Source organism: Echeneis naucrates, chromosome 16 (assembly GCF_900963305.1).
Source record: "Echeneis naucrates chromosome 16, fEcheNa1.1, whole genome shotgun sequence".
NCBI classification, from domain to species: domain Eukaryota; kingdom Metazoa; phylum Chordata; class Actinopteri; order Carangiformes; family Echeneidae; genus Echeneis; species Echeneis naucrates.
This window is the reverse complement of record NC_042526.1, coordinates 23,238,953-23,264,027: the sequence shown is the minus strand read 5'-3', so window position 1 is coordinate 23,264,027 and position 25,075 is coordinate 23,238,953. Positions and strand designations below refer to the sequence as shown.

The window sequence follows — 25,075 nt, the reverse complement described above, 5'->3', positions numbered from 1 at the left end:
TCTGGTATTGTGAATGATGCCTCCCTATACATTGGACTGTCCAGCCAACTGTATCTGGGGTTTTGCCGCCTGAATCAGTAGGGAGAATTATATAATGGACACAGATTATCCCACAATGCAACAAGAAAAATAGCCAAGCAATATTCAGATTCAGATTCCTGCTCGTGTCAATACACAGCCCTTCACACTGAACTGGCCAGTTAGTGAGTGATTTCTGACCCACCATGACACAACCCTGGGTAATTCTCAGAAGTGGTCGACAAGCAGCCCTTTGACAAGATGGTTGCTGGTGCAATCCCAGAACTGGCATATCACAGTTAACATAACAGTAACTGCCATTGTCCTACATTGTTGCCACTACTGCCTTTAAACCCCAGCTGCCCCAATGAAGCTATTCCTTGTCCTTCCTATCAGACTTCAGTTGATTTACTCATCTTTGTTTTTGATGGTGGGGAACTGTTGAACTGCAGGGGAGAGTTGTAGTACTGGGGATTTTGTGTTGTCTTCAAACTTTTTCTCAGGTCTCTTGAACAGCCTCTTATCTTGAATTGAAATGAGAATGCTTGGTGGGTATTGGCAGCCTGTGAATAACAATGTACATGTACTGAATACAGTTAAAATGATCAGTGGTCTGAGTCAGGCTATTCATGTGATAGTTCATATCTTATGAGTTGACCTTGAGCAAGGCACTCAGCTTCTTCCAGGTGTGCCCTGTGTAATTTACCCTAGGTTGTCACTGTTAGGATCAACAGAGCCCTAGATCAGTGCTCTACTAAACAAAAGTAATGGTATTCTTTTTTTATATATAATATTTAATAAGCTATAGATTTAAGTTAAATAAAACTTAAGAAAATGTTTATTCTGTTGTTGTGTGCTGTGTTGATGCAGCTACGAGAAGTACTTCCTGATGTGCTCCCTCACCCACAATGGCAAAAACTTGTTCAAACCGGTCCAGTCCAAGAGAGTGGGCACATACAAAAGTTTCTTCTACCACGTCAAATGGGATGAACTGTGAGTGACTCCTTTGCCCTCTTTTCTTTCTCTCAAGTCTCTTAATTTCCCTTCCTCTCTTATTCTTTTCAATTTTATTACTATGAGAATTTTCTCAAACAACAATTTGCGGTTTGGTCTGTCTTCCCTGCGGCTGACAACATTCCCGTCTCTTCCAGTATCAGTTTCCCCATAGCAGTTGCTGTGCTGCCATTGGAGTCCATACTGAGCCTGACACTGTTTGGGGTGCTGAACCAGAATGCCAGTGGCTCCCCAGACTCCAACAAACAGAGGAAAGCTCCAGAGCAGCTGGGCAAAGTCTCTATGCCACTCTTTAACTTCAGATGGTGAGGAGAGAGGACCAGCTTTTAGTGAATGGATTCATCTTTTTGTGTATTTCACCTGTTTTTTTACATTCACATCATTTAAGCTTTTTACGAAAGTGGTTCTCTCCATTTTTCTGCAATTCTTTAAACCCACATAAGCTAAAAAATATATCGGCAATGAACAGTGCAAAGGCGAAGTACAAGAAAATGTTCCCTGGGGCATGTAGAAAGCCCCCCACCTTCCTTTACAGGACCTTTAGACTGAAAGGCAGGAGTTGTTCTATGAATTGGTTTGTCCCATTACGCTGTTCTCTTGATTGGGATATCTCGGCAACACTTTGAGGGACGTTTGGGGATTTTTTTTGTTGTCAAAGGTCATTTCTTCCTCAAAACACATGTATTAAGCTATAGCACATACATTTATACTCTAATTATGACATTATTTATCAAGAGAGTTTTCATTAGTTTATTTTTGGGAAGTCAAAGGTCATCTTCAATGCAGCATCAAAATGTTTGGCAGAAACACTTCTGGCCATTATTCAGACCTGTAACACAGGATTTGGACATTGGGGCCGTATATCCTGTAAATGATTGGCAGAGGGATACAAATGTGAAACTGTAATTCTATTTGATGGTGGTTTTCCTGTTGTTTTGGGCAGAGTTACATCTACTTGGTCATTTTATGTCTTTTAACTTACTTTTGTGACTTTCAAATAATAATATTAACTAACAGTTTGTGCAAACGTTTGCCCCACTGGCCCTCTGACTTCTTGGGAACCTTGGGCCTGTGCCCAGTAGGTCTGTTAAATTACCCAACGAAACCAGGAATGAACACTAGTCCCGAGGCATATGGCGCACATTCGACAGCATTGAGATCATTGAAAGATTAAGACAGTTTACATCCTCCTCACAGGATAAAATATTTAGTTTGAAAGATTGCCTGCTCTGATCGTTTTGGGCTTGTTGTTTTAAACTTGACTATTTGTCTCAGGGTGCTCGCCAGGGGCAGCAGGCTGTTAGGTCTGTGGACGTCTTCCCAGGGAACTGCTGCTGCCACTGGCTCCACAGGCAGCCGCAAAAGGATCCCCACAGAGAGGATTATACTGCAGGTTCGTATTTGTGCTAGTAGTATCTTTCATTGCAGAGGTTTTAGTACTGCCAGTATTCATGGTGCGTCATTAGGACAGTGTGTATTACAATTAATTGTCAGAAAAATGTAATAGTAATGCCTACTAATGACCTTAGTAATAGATGTGTCAACAGTGGCTCAAACTGTGAAACATCAGTAAGCTTGTATGTTTGTTTTTATTCAGTTTTCTTTTTTGGAGGGGGCTGGTTAATAAGTCATTGTGTTTTTCCACTATTTATGGAACAATCATCACAGATCATCTCTACCAAAATCAAATAGACTTTGGTGTCTGATTTACCAACAGGTGGACTTTCCTAACTCAGTGGTGGATGTTTTGTATGTGGGTCCCAAAGAAGCCGCCAGCCCAGAGCCTCACACTCTGGAGGAGCTGGATCCGGACCTCCGACGCAAACTAGAGAAAATATGCAGTCGAGCTTCCAATTTCGGGTAGGTCTCTAAATTTGAAATTATGACAGAGACTGAAATTCTAAATGTTGGATCTGAGAGTGAAACTAGTAAATACTTGTAACGATGTGACAGCCCTTTCTGCTGTTTCATTCATATCAGGTCTAGATTGAAAGGAAATATGATTTGCAGGATTGGTTTCAAATAAAAGTAGTGGCCTCAGTTAACACCAGAGAGTTGGCCTTGATTTGCAAAACAGACACAGGAAGCTTGAACTAGTTGTTAGACTGCTAATAAAGTTCCCATTAAATTTTGTATTACACATAAACACAAGAAAAGCTGATACTGAACTCGTTAAATGAGTATAAGGCCTTGTGAGACCATCTACATTACCCAGTTTGTAATGTAATGTGTGTGCCATTGTTAATAACAGCACATGGCTAAGCAAGTATTTAAAATGTGACTCAAAGAATGAGAGCAAACTTTTGAAATGTTTTCAAGACTTAGAGCACTTATTGTTGTGAGAAATGTAAAAACACACCCAGAATCAGAATTTCCCGTTCAATTTATCCCCTTCAACAGGCAGCTTTTTGGCTCTTCTTACAGACCACCCCAAATCTGTTGGACTAGATTTAAGTAGAGATATTAAAAATTGCCACACACTTTGCCAGCCACAGTTCCCCACAACGCCTCTATGTTGTCTGCTCCAGTGTGTCTGTTCTCTTCCAGCTGCTCCAGGCCCAGCTAAATGCTCTCTTCTGCCTGCTGCCAGCCAAATCTCCTCTGCTCTGCCAACATCCATGAGTCTCAAACAGCACTTTAGCACAGAGCGCCCTCTCACTGGGCTCCCACCGCCTGCTTTCTGTCCTGCCCATTCATTTGTCCAGCCCCTCCGAGCACAAGACTTGTCAAGCTGCAGTTTGCAATCTGTTGTGTGTCCATTTTTAGTGTGTGTGAAGTTCCATTAGTCCCTGAAGTAGAAGTTTTCAGTTTTATTTCTACAGGGAGGTCAGGGTCAGATACTAAACAACTAGTTTGGCATCATTACAAATGCAGATGTCAGCTGGCAGAGGCAGTTTGGTTTGAGCAAGGCTTCAAAAAGTGATATGATCTTTAAATCAACACAGGCCACTAGCCACATTTCAGACTTGATCAGTAGCCTTAAAACATTTTGTCGTGTCTGGTTTGTGGGTGTTCTTGTAACTTCTATTACCAAAGAATTGTTATCTCAACATGTCATTATTTTCAGATAGTTTCACAGTTACAAATTCATGCACACACTCTAAGCTTTCCCTAATACTACTCCAACTGATGTTACTGGCTGTGATTCAACTCCTCCTAATTGGTTTTGTATTTCTAACTCAAATGTACATTGATTTGATAATCAGAAACATGTCATTTATTGCTCATTAATCCTGACAGATTTTTTTATTTATTTTTTTAAGATGCTCAGATAAACTATGCAGTGGTAACCTTTCAGTCACACTTGTGCTGATATATTTTGCATTGCATTTGTTTGATTAGGTTGAAGTGTTTTCGTCTTTTGTCAGCCTTAAACATTGTTCTTTGTCCTGCCAAGTAAACTCCACAGTCTGACTCCCTTCATACTTAGTTTTTAATGTCTTGAACCAGATAGGCAGCTTTTAAACACTGAGAGCCAAGATGATATATTTTAGTTGTTTAGATTGATGGGTTATTCTGATTAAAGAGATGTACGACAGTTGTATAAATTATGAATATCTCATTTGTATGTAAATACCACCCCACCCATCTTCCCTCTCCCTCTGTTTCTGCTCTGACTCCAGGCTGAAACGGGCAGATCATCAGATCCTTTGGGACCATCGACTCCACTGTCGGAGGGACCACCCCAGCAGCCTGCCCAAGGTGCTGGCCAGTGCACCCAGCTGGGACTGGGCCAGCATGGCTCACATCCACTCCCTGTTGCACCACTGGCCCCCTCTGCCCCCCGTCACAGCGCTGGAGCTGCTCGATTCAAAGTATGTACTGTCCCACATATTTATACATGTATTTTATCTACAGCGTCATCGGCCTCTTGCAATTTTGGAATAACTTGTATTTTCAAAAAGTAAAAAGTGCATATTGATCTCTCACAGCACTGAAAGTCTGGATTTTTTTTGTGGAATTTATTGTCTCATTATTCTAATCATATATATATATATACACGTGTGCGTGTGGGTTTGTATGTTTGCAGATTTGCTGACACTGAGGTGAGAAGTGTGGCTGTTAGTTGGATTGAGAAGAGCAGTGATGATGAACTAGCTGGCTACCTGCCACAACTCGTACAGGTACAGCTTAATATATTTCACATTCGCCCAGTTGTTCTCTCGCTGATGTTTTTCCCACATTTTGTCAGACTTCCTCAATGTATCACTCTTCATTCCTTTTCTTCTTTGTCCTTTCCAGGCCTTAAAGTTTGAGTGTCACTTAAAAAATGCCCTTGTAATGTTTCTGCTGTCCAGGGCACAAGGCAACATCAATATTGCCCACTACCTGTGCTGGTGAGTCCACATCAAAACCGAAACAAGGACCAAACCATCAAAATCTGAAGCGCTTATGCAGAAACAAGCTAAAAGAGCATCAAATACAGAAAAGTTGCATTTGATAACCATCTTCTTCAACAGTTGTTTACACTCTCCTTACAGCTGTTTGTGAAATCTGATGCATTCAGTTAAATGTATTTACCCACAACTTTGTTCTGCAGCATGTAAAATGAGAATAAGGCTTGTTTAAGATACTTATTAAAAGTAAGAGATTGCCTTGTAATCCAGTGTTTTTGAATTATGATCTTAGAGTTGAGGCTGAAGTCACACGTTTAATCCATTTTCTTACAGCATATTTAGAATTGCTACTGAGTTGTAAATCAGCTCTTCTCCCATGAACAATGCATAATTTTACACAGTGTTAAGAACTGTGTTTTGTCCAGGATGGACATGATCTTTACATATTGACTGCTGGATGTGTGTAATGGCTGCAGGCTGCTGAAGGATGCAGTGCAGGATCCTGCCTGGGGCCGGCGATATGAGCGGGTGTTAGGCGCCCTGCTGTGTCTGTGTGGCACCAAGCTGAGGGCAGAGCTGGAGAAACAGACACACTTGGTCACCCTACTTGGAGCTGTGGCAGAGAGGGTCAGGCAGGCCGGGGGTTCCGCACGACAGGTTAGTGCATGTACATATGCAGTTGTGATCTGACTGACTGTTCATTTGGCTAATAAAATGCATGTGTTTTTATTTTTTTTGTTTAGGTGGCGCTGCAGGAGGGTCTAGAGAATGTTCAAAACTTTTTCCAGAGAAATACCTGCCGACTGCCCCTCAGTCCCAGTCTGGTAGCCAAGGAACTAAACATCAAGGTAAAACACGCACAAGCACATGCCCTGAATAATTAGAAATCATGCAAAAAAACTCACAAACACACCTCAAGTGAATTAATAACAGAACATTGAGAGAACAAGGAAACCTGAATGTACTGTTGGGCAATAAAACCACAACATGATATTTTAGAACATATGAGGTTTAAACCACAGAGGAAATTAGCTCATGAAACTGCAGTTTCCCCACAATATAAAACACATTTCTGCACATATTCTCATATGACACAAATATTCATAATGATCCTAGATAATGAGATTTCAGTGAGTACTCTCCTAATGTCTGTATTAGGATGGAACATTACTTGGCTCAAAATTTATTGTTAGAGATAAAGTAGCTTTTTATGAGCTCATGACTCAGCAGCATACATCCCTCAGGTGTTATAGGTATTGTTATTAACTAATAATTAAATGATACAAATGACACAAAAAATTAATGCATCACTTATATGGATTAGAGCCACACACCGTGTGTCTAATTTCCATTATATCAGTGTGTTGGAATTAAAAAGGGAGAAATCTGAAACTTGTACTAATCACTTTAATATTTTCTTTCATTCTATTTGGGACATTGATGGCGAAGTGTAGTGAGTTGTAAGCAGTGCATTGTATTGTGTAATGTATGTTTTTGCCTAATTGGTGAAACTAAACAAATGGCTTTAAAAATGTCTAAAAATATGTATAAGATAAAAGAACTATAAAGATGTGTAGATCTCATTGTTATGTTATATTTAAAGATAATTTTGACATAAAGCAGAAGATAAACTTCCTGTGCCATTCGTGTATATCTGTGTGCGTGTGTGTAGGCCTGCTCCTTCTTCAACTCCAACGCTGTTCCCCTCAAACTGGCTTTGGTCAATGCGGACCCACTGGGAGAAGAGATCAATGTTATGTTCAAGGTATTGAACACACACATACATAGGAAAACCCTGGTACACATTTTTTCATGCTATAGATATACATTTCATTACTATCAACTGGATAGTTGATCATCAGTTACATCAACCATGTTATTTACATGATTCCCAGCTGTCTGCTGCGCCCCCTGGTGGCTGAAGTGATAACAAGTGAGTAAAAAGAGCTGTGCAGTTTAATGTGCTTTAATCTCGCTCTCTCCTGACTGTGTGTCAGGTTGGAGAAGACCTGAGGCAGGACATGTTGGCACTTCAGATGATCCGCATCATGGACCGTATTTGGCTGCAGGAGGGGCTGGACCTTCGCATCGTCAATTTCAAATGCATCTCCACTGGCAAAGACAAAGGTACAGCTCCAGGCAAATCACTATGCCCCTCTAAAAGCAGGGACACAGCTGTAGAAACTGTCCAACTTAATAGCCCAGATAACATAATTCCTAATTTGTGCTTTTCAGAATGATAATAATCTTTCAGATTGGCCAAAGGAAGGCCTCATAATTTTTCTCAAGCCTTGTTTATAAGAAGCAAATGACACGGGATGAAAAAGTGAGGATCATAATGAACTGTAATGACAACTAAAATGCCATATACGGACAAATGTATTAGATCACCTCCACATTATATCTACAGGAACATTTATGACAGCCCATCCTAAATTTATATTCAATATGGTGTTAGTGTTGGAGTTTAATATGGAGTTAATCTCCCTTTGCAGCTATAACAGCTTCCACTCTTCTGGGAAGGCTTTTTACAAAATTTTGAATGTTCCTGTGGGAATTCATCCAGAAGAGTGAGTTCAGATGCTGATGTCGAATGAGAGGGTTTGACTTGCAAACTCAGGGCTCCATGTTGGCCAATCAGGGTTTCCACACCAAACTCACCCAACTATGACTTTGTAGACCTTGCTTTGTTCACTGGGGCACAGTCATGCTGGAACAGAAACTATTCCCACAAATTTGCAGAAGCAGAAACCAAATTTTTGGGCTAGCAGAAACATAAAAATTTCACTTCACTGGCCAACCCCAGAAAAACAACTTTGTCCACTAAGCTTTACAGTTGGCACAATACAGTGAAGCAGTCATTTGTTGACCCCAGACTGGTCCATCAGACAGCCCAAGAGAAAGGTGTGATTCGTCACTCCATAAAAAATGTTTCCACTGCTCCAGAGTCCAGTCGCAGCCACTTTACACCACTCTATCTGAGACGTGCTCAGTGATATGGGGCTTACAGCTCGGTCACAGGAACACGAGCCTTAAAGCTCACCTAAGGAAATGGGTCTGAAGGTGTCCATGTAGTTTAAATGGCAGTGTAACATATTCCCTTTAACATCAATCATATGATACAGTTTGAATGCTGAGGTCCAGAGCTGATTGTCGTGTGCTGGCATTGCTTTCATTGTACGTTGTACTGTCTTGTCTAGGCATGGTGGAGCTGGTGCCCTCCTCTGATACTCTGAGAAAAATACAAGTGGAGTACGGCGTCACTGGATCCTTCAAAGACAAACCGCTGGCTGAGTGGCTCCGCAAGTACAACCCTGCTGAGGACGAATATGAGAAGGTACACACAGGAAGGATGTAAAGGAGAGCAGCTATGGAAGCACTCCGGGAAATCCACAACAGCTATTGATGAAAGTGAACTATCTTATTCTATAATGTCCCCATGTAGAGACAAACAACATATTGCCCTCACAGTCAGGCCTATGGACAACTTAGAATCAGCAGATAACAGGTCTTTGGACCAGAGGAGGAAGTCAGAGTACGCAGAGAGGACACAGGCAGGCACAGAGAGAGGACATTAACCAAACCCAGAACATTCATACTGTGAGGCAACAGTGCTAATCGCTGCACCACCATGCTACCCTGTTTTTTAATGTCACATGATGTAAATCAGGCGTGAGGAAAAATGGCTTGGTTATGAAAACCATAATTTAATTGTGACAGAGTGGTTTGGCACAGTCTATGTAGAGAATGTATTTGTTCAGTTTATGGCAGTCATAGAACTGTATGACCTTTGATAGCTGTAAATGTGAAATTTCACTGCAAACCTAACTTCTGACCATAGTAATCCAGCAACATCAGGAGGATGCATGAGCAAACTGTTGTTGAAAACACCTTTTCCTCCTTTTTAGGCTTCAGAGAACTTCATCTACTCATGTGCAGGATGTTGTGTCGCAACCTATGTACTGGGCATCTGCGATCGCCACAATGACAACATCATGCTACGCTCCACTGGTCACATGTTCCATATTGACTTTGGCAAGTTCCTGGGCCATGCCCAGATGTTTGGCAGCTTCAAAAGGTGAAACTGAAATTCAAATGTGCTCTTTGGTGTTTGGCTGTGCGTACCCTGAAATATTCAGGCTTTAACAGTGGAATACCAGGATGTTGATTGTTTTCACCCAACCATCAGTGCTTTACCAATTACAGTAGTGACTACATTGACACTAATGTTGTCTTGAGTTAAAGGTGTAAACTTGAAGCACCAGCGGTAATAACGCATAAATTGGCAGGTTAGTCATCAGGCCTGTCTGTAAAAAACTTGTAAAAGTGATCAATACTTGTTTTTTGGCTGAATGAATTTCAGCTGTAAGAGGAGAAATATACCAGGTTTCCCTGAGCTGCAAGGTGAATGTTTTTGGACATGACCTGCTTTCATAGCTGCCCTAAAAGCAGACATATTTTTTGTGTTTTCATTTATCTGCTGTTTTGTGTTTTTCGTGTTATGTGCTAAAGACTCCCCCTGTGGTTGTTCTTTAACTCTCCTCATCCTGTTTTTCCCAAGAATTTAAACCAGACTGACAGAAGTTGATCTACAACCCCCCCTTTTTAGAACCACTGAATTCTAAATCTCTTTCCTTGCCCTCATTCTTTCCCATCAGGGATCGAGCGCCATTCGTTCTGACCTCTGACATGGCTTACGTCATTAATGGGGGCGAGCGTCCTACCAGTCGTTTCCAGCTGTTCGTCGACCTTTGCTGTCAAGCATACAACCTCATCCGCAAGCACTCAGGCCTTTTCCTCAACCTATTGTCACTGGTGAGACACAACACACAGACACAAAGCGCAGTCAACACATCATTAATACACACAGCTGATTGTAGACGTGTTGGTACTGTTTCTGGTTTGTGTTCTTCTATTTTTATTTTACTGACTGGATTTCTACCTTTCTACCTTTGATTTCTTGAGATTCCTTTTGTGTGTTTCTTAGCTGTTTTTACCTTTTCCACATTTTTTTTGTTTAGCTGAAGCATTTTCTGTGCAGCTCCATGAGCCTGGAGACCAAGATATGCAGACAAAGAACAGCAGCAGTTTCTTGATAATAAATCAGTGCTTCACCATTGCCCTGGAAGTGTCAGTTCATAGAATTGGGTTCTGTGAACTGACACATAAAATAATCTCTTGTGGATTCTAAAGGGGATAATGTATTTTATAAAATTTTAAACACCAAGGCAAATCAGAGGGGTTTTTATTAGGTATAATAGCACATCATTTTAAAGGTAATGATTGTGTGTAACTTATCACTGATTTAATTCTGAAATAGCAAATCAATCATTAAAGTGACAGTTGGTGTGAAAGCCAGAAAACATGTTTTGTTTATTTGGAAATGCTCTTTAATATTGATAAGTGCTATTTGAATTGTTATATTTTCATTGTATTGTTATTTGTGGTCTATATAGATTTTATGGAATAACAATGCTATAAAAAGTTATTAGTATTAAATTGGCACATCTATGAAATGACTTAAACTTGAGTCCACCTCTTCTCATTATGCGTCTGTGTAGATGACGTCATCAGGCCTCCCAGAGCTGACTGGATCTCAGGATCTGAAGTACGTGTTTGATGCTCTGCAGCCTCACAACACAGATGCTGAGGCAACAATTTTCTTTACCAGGTAAACACACCAACCAGATCTGTTGTCCCTGCCCTCATCCTACAACCACTTTGTTGCTGCTTCTGCTGCAGACTCCACCAGGTGGCAGTATACACTTAGAAAGGATGAAAATATCAGTTAGACTGGGCTGCAACTAAACTAAATTTTCTTTCAGAGCCTTTAGTCAAAGCATCTCATCAAGACTTGTTTATATGTCTCATCCCTGCCTCGTCTCTCACTCTTATTTCACCTGTATTTTCTCTCCTCTGCAGGCTAATTGAGTCTAGTCTGGGTAGTGTGGCCACGAAGTTCAACTTCTTTATCCACAATCTTGCCCAACTACGTTTTTCTGGTCTGCCGGCCAATGATGAGCCCATCCTGTCTTTCTCTCCTAAGACCTACACCCTGAAACAGGAGGGCCGCATCCTCCACGCCTCAATCTTCTCCTTCCAGAAGAGATACAACCCCGACAAGCATTATGTGAGTCCCACTGCATCATCTTTGATTATTCTAGACTCACCTCACCCTCTTCTCAGCTGGAAAGGTAGTGACAACTGTTTCCCTGTTGTTCTCCTCCCTGTCTGCTCCATGAAGACATATGTGGTGAGGATCCTGAGAGAAGGTCAGAACGAGCCCCAGTTTGTGTTCCGTACTTTTGATGAGTTCCAGGAGCTTCATAACAAACTGACCATAATTTTCCCTCTGTGGAAGCTGCCGAGGTAGGCCATCACCTCACCTGTAACTAACAGCCTGTCAACAAGTCAGCCACTTACCAAGAGTTTCACTTGTCATCAGTGATACTTCACATCTCTTTAGTGACACATCAGGTCTTGCCCGCTTGACTAATTCACCGTAACCTTTTCAGGATTTAAATGCTACCTAAAAAGGAGAATAGCATCAGTTTGTGCCCTTTCTGTCTCTTTACCTCTAGCTTCCCTAACAAAATGGTGCTTGGACGCACGCACATTAAAGAAGTTGCAGCCAAGAGGAAGCTGGAGCTCAACAACTATGTCCACAACCTGATGAGGAGCTCCACAGAGGTCACCCAGGTACACCCACTGAACATATCCACATGGGCTGTGTTCTAAAGCCTTGCCTGGACATAATCATAGCAACCATATCCCTCAAGTAATTCCAACCCTTACTGTTAAACCAAGTCTTACACCTGAAAACTTTTAGGGTCCATTACCATAGTAAACATACCAAACACTCACACATCATCAGTAGACTGTGGGACAATGGCAGTGAAGTAATCTTTCATTGTCTGTTTCTAGTGTGACCTGATCTACACCTTCTTTCATCCAATTGCACGGGATGACAAGACCGAAGGTTTAGATGCCACGCCCAAAGCACCAGGTAAATATTTCCACTTTTCAAGCGTCAGTCACCTTACTGTCCATGCTTTTGGTTTCTTTGTAAATGTTCCTTCCCGGTAGGTCATCACTCTTATCGATAATTTTTAGTTTTTAGAAAGAAAGCACTGTCTTCACTGTATCAAAAACCAAAAACATACAAATCCAGAACAGCTAACACCTTTGCCGCCTTTTAAATGTTTGGATTGTACTCTTTCTATGTTGAAGAATTTGTGTTTCTCTTATCCCAGCACTGTGAAATTAACATGTGATGTTTGTGTATCTTGCAGAGCCTCCACTGAGTCCCACTTCTGGTCGAGTGGAAGGAGAAGTCAAGCTCTCAATCTCCTACAGGAACAGCACTCTCTTCATCATGGTCATGCACATCAGAGATCTGGTAAACAAATGATAATTATAATCACATCTCCAGATTTTTCTTCGACGGAAGTTCATACTGATTTCATCTTCTGTCGTTGATCATGTTCTTATCTATTAATCCAAGACTTTTCATTTATCTGCTGTCCTTCAGGTTTCAGAGGATGGGACAGATCCCAACCCGTATGTGAAAACCTACCTGCTTCCAGATCCACACAAGACCTCAAAACGCAAGACAAAGATCTCAAGGAAAACAAGGAACCCTACATTCAATGAGATGGTTAGGAAAACATAGCTATAATTGCCACTCTTCATGTATTTGTTGTTCCTAAACTAAAGGTTGCCTGAGAGAAATGTTAACATAAGTTTCCTTTTATGGTCGGACTTTAAATTAACATGTGGTTACATGCATGTGAACAGAAAAGAACAGATTCTTTACTCACATTTTCATCCTCTCCCTCCACAGCTGGTTTACAGTGGCTACAGCAAAGAAACACTGGGCCTACGGGAACTTCAGCTGAGCGTGCTCAGTGCTGAGTCACTGCGTGAGAACTACTTCCTGGGTGGAATCACGCTCAGACTGAAAGACTTTGACCTCAGCAAGGAGACAGTCAAGTGGTACAAACTCACAGCTGTCCCCTACTTCTAACCCCCCATTCCTTCTTCCCATCTGCATACCCCTGAGTCTCCACAGATAAAAACTGCATTCGCATCATATTGCAGATGCAGCACAGGTGCCTTTTCTTGAAAATACTGCTCACCTCAGCTTTCATTTCAAAATACTTAAGAACCTGGAGGTCTGAAGATGAACCCTTTTTCAGGTGTAAACGGTGATCCTTAAATTTCAGGTCTAACAAACCAAACGGACCATTGTATTCACATGGATTACATTGTAACAAAAACGCATCCTCTCACCATCAAACAAGGTTTAACACCTTAAGGTCATGGCTTATAGCTATCGTTATATTTTCTCAGAAGTTATTACCATATGAAATGAATGCAAAATAAAAACTCCTTTTGGCAAAGACAAAGGATGGCTGAGCGGGCAGATTCACACACCCTCAAAGAGGATGCTGCTCTCTCATTCTTTACTCTTTCTCCCTCTTCCTTTTAACTAATCAAGATTGTTTTTGTGACAAACAATCTCCACTTATTTTGTCTTTTTCCTAAACTATAACAAGAGGTGTAATGTTTTGTACATTTTGGATATTAGAGGACCAAAACAGCTTACTTACAGAAGAGTATATATAGATTGACAACATTTATTTTTTAAGGAATAGAAAACGGTGGGGGGGAGAGGGACGATTTTTACATTCTACATGGTTGCTGTTGTTTTGTTGTTTTCTTTTTAATATATAGACAAATAGGAGGTATCAGGGTTTCCTGCTCTGCAACAGACACCTCTGGTTAGAGCAGTCAAACACACCAGATTCCAGGAAATCAACAGTGACCTTATGATTCCCCAAGAAAGTGCCAAAATGAATGAGATGGATGGCAAATCAAACCACTCTCCACCACAGGGAGAGGAAAAGGGTGCCTTTGTTTGTGCTCACAATCTCTTTATAATGCTCAACTTGGCCTTATTGCTATATATTTTTTTATTAACAATGTGATATGTCCTTATTCAAGAGAATCTATATTCTGTAAAGATATATCAGTAGTTCTTCCAGAGCAGGTTGTTTCTGTAACAGTGGACTGCCACTAAATGCACACTACCAGGTCTTTCGCTCATGGTATTACTTGACTATTTTCACACATCACATCTTAAAGGGGAATTGGTATCATAAGCTTTGAAAACACATTTTGTCAGTGCTCTGGATGAACATTTTACAGTTGCCTGATAACGCTGGTCATTAGTCAGTTCAGCTTTCTTCAGGTGGTTCAAAATCACAGTGCAGACTTGCATAATCATTTAGGAACTGAGTCTGGACCTGAGGCTGTTTTAGCTCAGGCAGCAATGCCACACTCACTCCCAGTGCCTGACAGTGGTGTAATGACGCCATGACGAGTAGCTGGCCAAATGGTTAACATGAACTTTAACTGCCAGTGAAGTCCAGATGCAGTCAGCCTTCAGGATATTATATATAAGTGAGAAAGTGCAAACTGAACACAGATCAGGCAACTTTTAATTTAAACTTCATTAAAAAGGGAACAAGATCGTGAAGAAGAAATTAGCTGCTTTCCTCTCCACTTGCTAACTATGAATCTAAAGTTGTTGTTAATGTTTAATAAAGAAATTATGTTGAATTTATTTGAAAAGTTTTTAAAGAGAAAATCTACAATACAATAATGATTTAAGAGCAACACTCACACTAAATATTAGTGACTTGATCCACTCTTTTACTGATTGTACAAAGAAAGCAAACAGAGTTTGTATTAACATGGGCAGTTATTTATTCTTAATTGGTGACTTGTAACCTGAATGGATCAGTGTGTACTGTAATCCCTCTTTCCTAAAGCAAATTAAATGTTTTTGGAACAAAAATTATGAGACTTTGTTTCTGTTGTGTAAAGTGTGTTGGGTGTACGTGAGATTTTCATATATCCAAACTACTTACATGGGATCACTACAATGCCCAATAACTTGGCTGCTTCATTAACAAGCTTCGGCTCATCTACATTCAAGGTCCAGGTCCAAAATGACCACCTGCTGCAATCGACGTGCGAGGAAAGGCTGCAGGGCATGTGCATTTAAAGCTTTGTTCCTACTATAGTTCAAAAATGTCAAAGATACACATAACCCCCTGTGAGTGGGTGTGAAATTTGAACATATATAACTTGTTTGTATTGTATTGTCTGAAAAACTTAATTGACCAAGATGTTGGAGATATTTTAGAGCCACAGGCGCATCATGCCACAGCATGAGTAGGCCGCCTACTCACTGTGCCACATTTAGCATTAATATTTATCATGAAATAGATAAGCTGCATAATTTTGGTTTTAAGAATGCATTCCAATAGCACATTGTACTATAGGACAGGTGCCCCAGGCTGAATAATAATGTGGGTCTTTGTAATCTTTAATTTGGTTTAATGACTAAACTAAAGCTATAACACCATACACTGTGAACGGATCAAGAGTTGGATTGTTTTTTTGTTTTTTTTTTTAACTACTTCATATCTCTCTCTTTTGGATCTTGGTTTTAATTTAATTTTTGAGAGAACGGTAAGTTTCCGCTATTTTCTACGCAGACTTGTAATTTTATCGGTGTTTATCTTGAACGCGTTTGGCGGCGTCACGACGTCCCCCTCAGCGGCATTGCGTCATTTCCGACGCAGGCGCAAAATAGCATTTTCTGTCGCGTGTGCGGCCTCTCTTCCTCTACCGCCATCATGGGTCGCATGCACGCTCCCGGGTGAGCCCTCTTTTTATCATTTAAAATGAATATTTCGCACTGCTTGGTCGGTTCCCATGACGGGATATGTCGTTGAAACCTCTTATAAATGTTTCAGGACCAAATTGAGCTCACTAACACGGCACAGAATCGTGAAAATTACTCAAATATTCGCACATTCACAATCGACATCCACCTCCGGCTTGCTAGCTAGCATTAGCTAACGGCTCTCACCACTCCACGATGGCGAGTTTCAGTCAATCAGAGGCAGTCGTATTCTCAGCCTTAGTAAAACACCTGCCTGTGTTTTTTAAACTGTCAAGCCTCTGAAAGGTAAACTACTTGACACTATCTAGCACGCGTGTGTAGCCATCGTTAGCCGGGCCTCGTCATACTCGTGTTTCAATAGCTAAATGTCAGGAACCCAGTTTGATTGTTGAAAGTTAAGCTTAATATTAAGTGTGCGTTTGGATTTCTTGGTCACTCTGTGTAACAAATCTCTGTTCTACAGAAAGGGCTTGTCCCAGTCAGCTCTGCCTTACAGGCGCAGTGTTCCCACTGTGAGTATACAGACACGATACGTTGTAAAAGTAAAAATGGTTGACTGTGACTGTCTAGTCGCTAATCATTTTAAGGTGATTTGCAGTGGCTGAAGCTCACATCCGATGATGTCAAAGAGCAGATCTTCAAGCTGGCCAAGAAGGGCCTGACCCCCTCTCAGATTGGTACGTTTCTGTTTTTGTGTTTGCAGGTCTTAAACATGGCCACATAATGCCATTTTATTGTTCAACTGAGTGCGTGAACGACACCCACACTTGGATTGTGTGGTGCAGAAAGCATCAAGTATACCATGAGTTTGTGCAGTGTTGGCTGATTTCAGACCATGCTTTTCTGTTCATCACAATGTCTGACATCCCAAGTAACAATATAAGCAACGGTGGTTGTCCTTTAGACAATGTGTGTTAAAGGAATTTAAACAGTTTTGAGCTCAACCTTAATGAAATGTGTTCACAAATCTGTTGATTACTTCTTCCTAGTTTTAATTGAGACTACTCGTGGAAAAAGAACTGGGGGGCTGCAGACCTATAGGTGCTCCAAGTTGGATGTGACTTGTCGGATTGTCTGGTCAATGCAAAGCAACTAACTTTAAATAAGTAGTGTCCAAGTGTCAAGCCTGTTTGTCACCTTGTTTAGGTGTGATTCTGAGGGACTCCCATGGTGTGGCCCAGGTACGTTTCGTCACTGGCAACAAGATCCTGAGGATTCTCAAGTCCAAGGGTCTGGCCCCTGACCTGCCGGAGGATCTCTACCACCTCATCAAGAAGGCTGTGGCAGTCAGGAAGCATCTGGAGAGAAACAGAAAGGTATAGCAAGACTAGGCCAAAGCCTGGATCAAATGAGCTTGTGAATTGTTAATTTGTTGCCTGTAGTTGTTTTTGTGTGAAGGTTAATTCATGTTTGTATGTTGTAATTATCTCAAATCGTTTTGTCTTGCTCTTTAACCAAACAGACGCCCATCCATGGGTTAATAAAAGCGGCACTTATTTGCAGGTGCCACCAGAATGTTTGTAATGTGAATACCATTAATTAGATTAGTAAGTCATTACTTGGGAGTATTCCTGATGTTATTTTGGTAAATTTTGATATTGCTTTGTGGATCTTGTGGGGGATTTTTTTTCCCCCTCTCTCTTTACAGGAAAAAAGTAGAATGAAAGCCACATTAGTGGTGACTGAGTCCTTAATACAGGCACTGAGGTTTTTCACACATTTTGTTACTGTACTTGCAGGACAAGGATGCCAAGTTCCGCCTGATTCTCATTGAGAGCAGGATCCACAGGCTGGCCCGTTACTACAAAACCAAGAGAGTACTGGCCCCCAACTGGAAGTAGTAAGTATTGTCTCTGTCTCTTTTGTTTTATGTTATATCTGGAAAGGAATCTGGTGCTGCTTAGTGTCGTACACAGTTATGTGGTTTTACCATCTGCCAGCTTTTAATGAATTTAATGCTTTTATCCCCAAGAGTCTGTTTATGGGGATAAACTGACGAGTACAGCTATGTATTCCACATGGATTATGTCCATTGGAAGATGCACAATTCATTGTCCTGCTCTTCTCATTATTTAGAGCAGTGATATTTCTGTTGTGCAAGAAAAAGGTGGAGGTAAATTAGCAGAGTGGCTCGTCAGTACCACATCTGCCAGTCCCCTTCATACAGTACAATTATACTTATATTTTCTCCTGTGTTTTCTGCTGTAGCCATCTACATTTAGCAGTTAGATAAATGGGTACTCCAGAGTTTTGTGGTCTATTGCACTCATAGCACTAAGCAGAGCTTAATTTTTTATGTGTTAACTGGTAGCACTCGAGTGGAAACTTACTCTATGAACTAAAAATATATTAACAGTTGTCCCACAAGAGAATTGTTGACAAATGCTGTCCATTGTGTCATATCTTAGTTTTTGAATTGTCCTTCATAAATGCTAAAAGTCTACTGTGTTTATACTGATGCTAATTTTGAGTGCTCCTCCTAATGGTGGGTTTTTCTCTGTTTTACAGTGAGTCCTCTACAGCTTCTGCTCTGGTGGCATAAACATACACTTTTTGGATTAATAAAACAATTTAAATTGGAATCTGTTGTCTTTTCTTATTTTTGGCCTTTCTATGCCTTAATTTAAATTAAGTGGCAGAGAGGCTGACAGGAAACGGGGAGGGGGGGCGCTGTGATTGGACCTAGAATGCTGAAATGTGGTGAGTGTTAAGTGCTCATCTCCACCAACCCTTTTCTCTCTCTCTAAATATTATACAGATCCTCTGTCACCTAGGCATTATGATGTCTTGCCATATTTTCTGGTGTAGTGACAAACCAGTGTTTGACCTTAGTGGTGGTAACTGAGCACATTTACTTTGAGCTTTAGCTGGTGTCCCTGTTTGTCAAATTTACCCTGATCAAGAATGAAATGTCCCTTTAAATCCACTGCACTCAATTGAGTGCTTTAGCTGCTATTTACCTCCATTAAAACTGAAATAATTTGATCAGGTTTAAGTGATTTGTTTTCTACCCTCCGACTGATTTTGTGCCCCAGCGGATTGCAGGACCATCAAACAAACGGAGTAATGAAAGGTACGAAGGCATTTCACTGTTACCAGTTTCAACATGTCACCCAGGTCAAAGGTGGCAGTCCACTGCATTTTTGCTCCAACAGTGTTTCTATTAAAGTAGGATTTTATTGTGAAAGCGATGTCGAAACAGTCCGTGTCTGTTTGCTGTCATAGTGACTTTCCCCGCACGTTTTTGTTTCCTTCTCTCAGACTTTGAATTTGTTGACACGGCGTAGTTTTGGTCTGAAGCGCGTGCGCGGCCTTTCCCGGTGACCGGAATTTACTGGCATTTTCCACACTCATGCGCTACGTAATGTGTGGGCGTGGCCTGACGCAGAGCTATATTAATAGCACGCGCCGTGAGAGCGAATATTCAGCTCTACTGCAACAACAATAACAACAACACAATGAGGAAACATGGAGCAGATAAATGACAACATCTGACGGAGGACAGCGGAAAATGGCACAGACTGGTCGGAAAATGAAACGACAGCACCTGTATGCTCATCCGTCCCCCACGAACGCCCGAAATCCCTCGGTTTTCGACGAGGAATACCAGAATACGTGAGGCTCTTTGTCAGATCCGAAGATGGCTACGACGGTTGGTGCCGCGAAGAGCTCGGAGCGGACCGCCATGGAGAGGTTCGGCAGCGGAGGGATGGCACTGCTGCCTTGGACCAAACACATGCTCACCGTCATGTGGGAGCAGCTCCGGCTGCTGGTTCAGGTCATTTACTACACCTTCATGTCAGGTGAGGCGAAGTTGAAGTGAAGCTCGTTACTTTGTTGGTTTTACAAAGTTCAGCCGTTTGGTGTGTTCTCTATAAAATGAACAACAAAAAATACAATGCGCCATATGAACATTTAATGAACATTTAATGACCATTTAACTCGTACTGCTTACTGCTCTCATAATTTCCGGCTATTTGTTTTTAAATCCACCAGCAAATTTTTCGTCATGTTAAGTGACGTCACTGACATGGGGGTAGAAAAAACAAATGTGTGTGCGTTTTGTATACATACAAAGGATGAATAGGAAAACACCAACTCATTTCATGCCACTCTGACGCTTTCTCTTGTTCTATTAAAGTTTTCCAGATGTTCAGGTTTGAAGTCCATGTGAGAATAACAGATGAGACAGGTCAGCACATCCAGCACATGAGCACAGCAGCAAAGCCAGCCGAGTCCTTCCTGTTCTCATCACTGTTTGATGGAGACAACAGCGTCATGGTCGGTGGTTCCAATCCCCTCTCTAACTTCTGTGCTGACGTCGGCGATCCCTTCACTGGAAAATCCCCGGCTGAGGCCCTGCTGTCCAGCCTGCGTGCCGACGACCTGTGCTGCGGAATAGTGGAGGACTTTGTGTCCAGAACGGCCGGGAAAGAAGAGGGCATCTTTCTCGGACACCAATCCACCTGGAAAATGGGCTTCCCTGGCGAATGGAACATCTTTGTGTCAAGTAGCGACAGCTCTAGTTCAAATGAGGCCTGCCATAAATGTAGTGAGAAAGTCTTCAAGCAGGAAAAGGTTTCCAAACAAGACAGTTCAGAAGAGGAGAGAAGCTCTCACTGGAGTAGTGAGGAAGACCAGAACATCACAGAATTTGACAGTGAGGAAAGTAAAGCGCTTTGGGAGTCTCTGTCAAAATCCAGTGATCCGTACAACCCCTTCTTTTTCTCTGCATGTATTTCAACAAACACCAACATGGAAAGAAGTAAAAGCAAAGCGAGGGACAGCACTGATATTGACCTTATGTCAGTGAGCAAACCCAGCAAGGAGATGTCGGGCTCTCGAGGCCTGAACATCTGGGTAAGCCGATCTGACAGTGAGAGCAGCTGGGCCAGTTCAGATGGTTCGAGCCCCGACATCGACAAGGAGGAGAGTGAGAGGCTTTGGGAGTTCTTCAGCAGTCCTGCAGACCCTTACAATCCCATGTGCTTTACTGCATGCACTTCTCCTCAAGCCACCCCCACCACAGTCTCACTTTCTGCACCAACCACCAAGTTAGACACAGACACTGACGACAAGGACGGCAGCTTTCCTCCTTCATCTGAGGATGATGAAGAAGAGCAGCTGTGGAAGTCCCTCTTCCAGAGGGACGACCCGTTCCACCCTCTCAATTTCCAGGCCTGTCTCCAGAGCTCCACAACAATCACACTCCATTCTGAGGGAGATCCAGATCCACCCACAAAGGGCAAGAATTGTGAAAAGGAGGCAAAAAGAACCAGAAAATCCAGAGCCACTAGGCCTTCTCTGCCAGACAGGCAGTTAAAGCGTCACTCCCACCCTGATAAGACACTGGTGCCCTGGAAAAGGCCTGCACAAACACCTCAGTCACCTCCAGGGGAGACCAAGGACAGAAGGGCCAGCACCAACAAGAAAAAGGTGATTATCTTACAACAGTTTATTTCGCAGGTATAAGACAGGATTAGACCAGGCATTAAAGGAAACCTCTGTGGAGGTTGAAATAAAAATCATTAAAAAAAAAAAAAAACATTAAAACTGGCAATGACTTGTAATGGCTGTAGAGTAGTCTTACATGTAAAGCGGCGTCGACTATCAAAAACAGGCTTCAGGATATCAGGTGAAACACTCCTCCTCAATATATTACTAACAAAAAAAGATACAGCCTTATTTTGCTTGATCTAATTTAATCCAAAGATGATGTGATCCGTTATTCTCTGTGGTTACAGTGCTATCACCAGGGAGGGGCTTTTACCGACTCGAATCTGAAAGGTTAAAGTTAATTCCTGCTGTTGCTAACACTCGCACGCACGCCTATACTTAATGTACTGCAACATTTGTCAAGTTGTTTTGTTGTTTGTCATTGGTTAGCAACCAAGCTGGTCGTCATGGCTAAGCTGGTCATGTGACTCCAGTGAGTCAACAGAGAGTTTGACTTCCTCATGACTAAAACAAGTTGCAGCAGTATTGCAAATCCATTTGAACATCTTGTCCAGTCATGCCCTATTACTTTTGACCTTTGAATAGATCTCTGTCTCAGAAGTGTCATGATTGGAAGTATTTGGTCCCTCTTTTTTTAGCTTAATGTAGCAAAAAAAGTAATATTTGAAAATGCCCTTTAATTGTATTAGTAGTTGGCTAAACCCAAAATGAACTGCACATAAACATCAATATCAGTTTCAGCAAATGTATTGAATTAAACATTAAAAAAATTAATTAATTTATTTATTTATTTATTTTAAACTTGGCTTTCAGGTGCAATTTTCTCCACTTGTCAAAGTCCATGTCATGCGGACGTGGCCGTTTGCTCGTCAAGCCACTCGTAAAGGACACTGGGAAGAAATGGCACGAGACCGGGACCGTTTCCACCGGCGGATCAGGGAAACGGAGGAGGCCATTGGCTACTGTTTGACCCCACCCCACAGGGAGAGGATGCGGGCCTACCTGGATGGTGCCTTGAAATAAATTAAAGTCTGAACACTGAATGTTTTATTTCCTTTTTTGGATGAGAACTTCTGATTGGTTGCAATGCAACAGTGATTTTTGACTTAGGCCAATTAGAAATTTGATGTTAGGCCAATTTTAATGTTCGGTGTCAAGTTGAACAACTTTGTACCTCAACAGGTTTTATACATTGTGTGATTGTTGCACTAACTGACACTTTTCTCATATTAACCTCAAAATTAATGTGTGGAATGTTGATTTTGTATGCCTTATCCACTGACCTAGTAATGTAACTTATTTATGCCCTATGGAGCTTGTCATTTATTTTTTACAGGTGGTTTTAAGAGTTTGTATGTGTTTTTATATGTGTGAAAACCGCAGTGGTGAATCTAGAGAGTAGAGTAGGTCATGACGAGATCACTAAAAGCAGACGTTTACAGTACAAAGTGTTTTGGAAAGTTTCATTCACGCATGAAAGATACATATCATAAGTCCTGGTGCAGTTCTTGTCTTTGAAAATGTTCAGGTTGATAGATAGGTTTTTGTCTTGTATTTTCTTATTTGATGGCACATAGCCTTTTAGCACTGAGTGTGACAATGGATGTTTTTATTATCATTCTGATATTGACTGCACTCCCATGTGGCTCGATCAGTTTCTCATGGTAACGTCACGTCTGTAGCAAATTTGTCAGTAGGTGCTTTGTCAACTAAATAAAATGTGTTATCTGATGTCACTGTTTGGTGTTTTGCTGTGCAGAATATTTACTCTCCCTGTTGTGTAAAGAGTTGTCCATCTGCTGTTTCCTGCCATGAACAACACAAACACCCAGAAACTTGTAAACAACAGGTCCAGTTTGAGCCAGAGCTGTAGCTGCCTTTTGTAAGGATTCATTTTCAAGAAATCTATTTGCAAAAGGCTGAAAGGGCCAATGGCCAAACAAGTGTTTTTCTGCGAGTGTCCACAATCACAGCTGCTGCTCCAGGTCACATCTCAAAGATTAGGGGATTTGACGGAACACAATATGTGACTGCAGGTTCAGTCTCACTGCTGACCTCTGACACAGTGAGAGCAGGCACCTCCTACAGACGCAGGAGACCGCTCTTTACTCCCTGACCCTGTGGGCTCATTTAAGTCATCTTTATATTTATCTGGCTTAGTTGATGGTTTGTTTTTTTCATAAGCTCACCCTAACCCTATTTCACCATCAGCTAGCAGCCATTTTCAGCCTATTAGGACAGTCTTCAAACATTAACGTTGAAAAAGTAATGACTTATCTAACAAAAACAAAAGGTTTCATTGTCAATAGACAGCTCACCTCGAACCAAAGTGGGTCTTGACCAGCAAATCACAAATGCATTTTAAACTATTTGTGTTTTTCTCCATCAAATATTTAAACTGCAGGTGAATGTGCAACACGTAAACAAAAAAGCGTGTTTGTTTTGTTCAGCCATTCTAACCCTTTCCTGCCTCTCTCTCTCTCCGACACACACAACAGCTGATAATTTCCCCGAGGGCTGCGAGTCTCCGTGCAGACTTGAGTGCTGCAAGTCTGTCGTAAGACAAGGGTTAAAAACACCAAGAATGATGAAATGACTTTCTCCAGGGATGAAATCAATTAGCAGGTCTCCGCTGCTGTCCCCTCCTACACAGACACACACAGAACATGGTGCAAAGGTGGGCAATCACTGATGCAGCAGCAGTGGGTCTTTTGCTGATGTTGTCAGCACCAGCCCGCTGCTCTTCTTCGTCATCATGTTTAAGGTGGGGAAGCTTCAGAATGAACCCAAGTTCCCACACAATAACCATGTTAAACTATCCAACATCCACTGTGTGATGCAGCATGCAGTGTCCTGGAGTCTGACTGCTTTATTCAAACATCTAATGACCAATCAACCCAAAGTCCAGTCCAGAAGCACTGAGCTTTAAAAAGAAATATAAAAACACTTGAAACTTGAAAAAATTAGATGTCCTGTGTCATCAACAAACATTGTGAAAGGGTTTTTTTTGGGGGGGGGGGGTTCTTTGCTATCAAGGTTTTTTGGGGTAGTTTTCAAAAAATAACAATCATCAAGAGTTTTTTTAGATAAATGAGAATTCTGGTTGTTTAAGGAGCTTGGGTTTTTCTTCTATGAATGTTTTCAGAGCTTCTGTTGCATCATATTTACAACCATGCAATTTTCCTTTGTGTGTGTGTGTGTGTGTGTGTGTGAAGCTTGACAACAGTCCATGTGTAGATGGTCTGTAAGCTGAAACAGGTGACACATGAGCAGACAAAAGCTGTGAAGCGTGTCTTTGTGCGTGAGGATCTGATCTCCCTCAGCTTGACCCGTCTGTTTCCACGATGTCTTCATCCACAGCTGCTTCACAACGTAAAAGTGTTTGGTGTCCTGCTCAAGGGCACTTCAATGAGATACTAATGTTACCTTATTGAAGTGAACCCTGTGACTCCGCAGTCTGAACACTCCTCTCTCTTTCTTTTTGAACCCC

At 41.6% G+C, this 25,075-nt stretch overlaps 3 protein-coding genes and 1 non-coding gene across 8 annotated transcripts in view; all 4 read left to right on the top strand.

Annotated features, from left to right (window-relative positions):
* Positions 1 to 15,225, top strand: part of pik3c2a (phosphatidylinositol-4-phosphate 3-kinase, catalytic subunit type 2 alpha) — a 40,609-nt gene extending 25,384 nt beyond the window's left edge. For 4 of the 5 annotated variants that reach the window (XM_029522031.1, XM_029522032.1, XM_029522033.1 and 1 more), the window contains 22 exons: positions 889 to 1,011; positions 1,170 to 1,337; positions 2,308 to 2,425; positions 2,750 to 2,892; positions 4,656 to 4,847; positions 5,063 to 5,156; positions 5,275 to 5,369; positions 5,846 to 6,026; positions 6,113 to 6,217; positions 7,042 to 7,134; positions 7,367 to 7,496; positions 8,570 to 8,706; positions 9,278 to 9,447; positions 10,028 to 10,184; positions 10,931 to 11,040; positions 11,292 to 11,499; positions 11,614 to 11,738; positions 11,951 to 12,068; positions 12,294 to 12,375; positions 12,662 to 12,768; positions 12,901 to 13,026; positions 13,213 to 13,395. In XM_029522031.1, the coding sequence (XP_029377891.1) occupies positions 889 to 1,011; positions 1,170 to 1,337; positions 2,308 to 2,425; positions 2,750 to 2,892; positions 4,656 to 4,847; positions 5,063 to 5,156; positions 5,275 to 5,369; positions 5,846 to 6,026; positions 6,113 to 6,217; positions 7,042 to 7,134; positions 7,367 to 7,496; positions 8,570 to 8,706; positions 9,278 to 9,447; positions 10,028 to 10,184; positions 10,931 to 11,040; positions 11,292 to 11,499; positions 11,614 to 11,738; positions 11,951 to 12,068; positions 12,294 to 12,375; positions 12,662 to 12,768; positions 12,901 to 13,026; positions 13,213 to 13,395 (2,965 nt within the window). Of the gene's footprint in view, positions 1 to 888; positions 1,012 to 1,169; positions 1,338 to 2,307; positions 2,426 to 2,749; positions 2,893 to 4,655; positions 4,848 to 5,062; positions 5,157 to 5,274; positions 5,370 to 5,845; positions 6,027 to 6,112; positions 6,218 to 7,041; positions 7,135 to 7,366; positions 7,497 to 8,569; positions 8,707 to 9,277; positions 9,448 to 10,027; positions 10,185 to 10,930; positions 11,041 to 11,291; positions 11,500 to 11,613; positions 11,739 to 11,950; positions 12,069 to 12,293; positions 12,376 to 12,661; positions 12,769 to 12,900; positions 13,027 to 13,212 lie in introns of all 5 variants that reach the window. The other variant, XM_029522034.1, reaches the window with a different exon arrangement.
* Positions 15,226 to 16,030: 805 nt separating this feature from the next.
* On the top strand, positions 16,031 to 18,710 carry rps13 (ribosomal protein S13). The gene is made up of 6 exons (XM_029522669.1): positions 16,031 to 16,101; positions 16,592 to 16,640; positions 16,727 to 16,805; positions 17,275 to 17,444; positions 17,868 to 17,968; positions 18,637 to 18,710. The coding sequence occupies exons 1-6, from the start codon at positions 16,079 to 16,081 to the stop codon at positions 18,668 to 18,670; spliced, it is 456 nt and encodes a 151-aa protein (XP_029378529.1). The 5' UTR covers positions 16,031 to 16,078; the 3' UTR covers positions 18,671 to 18,710.
* Positions 18,168 to 18,297, top strand: LOC115057093 (small nucleolar RNA SNORA19). The gene has a single exon (XR_003841895.1). It is a non-coding gene; the product is annotated as a small nucleolar RNA SNORA19 (small nucleolar RNA).
* Positions 18,711 to 19,416: 706 nt separating the features above from the next.
* LOC115056644 (protein phosphatase 1, regulatory subunit 15B-like) lies at positions 19,417 to 23,316 on the top strand. The gene is made up of 3 exons (XM_029523241.1): positions 19,417 to 19,931; positions 20,270 to 21,564; positions 22,399 to 23,316. Exons 1-3 carry the CDS (start codon positions 19,769 to 19,771, stop codon positions 22,606 to 22,608), a joined length of 1,668 nt encoding a protein of 555 aa, XP_029379101.1. The 5' UTR covers positions 19,417 to 19,768; the 3' UTR covers positions 22,609 to 23,316.
* Positions 23,317 to 25,075: the final 1,759 nt, after the last annotated feature.

Excerpts from the sequence above, each read along its gene's own strand:
- rps13 (XM_029522669.1), top strand. The coding sequence starts at position 16,079 with ATGGGTCGCATGCACGCTCCCGG. Across the intron at positions 16,806-17,274 it reads CCTGACCCCCTCTCAGATTG|GTGTGATTCTGAGGGACTCC; the intron begins GTACGTTTCTGT and ends CACCTTGTTTAG. Across the intron at positions 17,969-18,636 it reads CTGGCCCCCAACTGGAAGTA|TGAGTCCTCTACAGCTTCTG; the intron begins GTAAGTATTGTC and ends TCTGTTTTACAG.
- LOC115056644 (XM_029523241.1), top strand. The coding sequence starts at position 19,769 with ATGGCTACGACGGTTGGTGCCGCGAAGAGCTCGGAGCGGACCGCCATG. Across the intron at positions 19,932-20,269 it reads TTACTACACCTTCATGTCAG|TTTTCCAGATGTTCAGGTTT; the intron begins GTGAGGCGAAGT and ends GTTCTATTAAAG. Across the intron at positions 21,565-22,398 it reads CCAGCACCAACAAGAAAAAG|GTGCAATTTTCTCCACTTGT; the intron begins GTGATTATCTTA and ends CTTGGCTTTCAG.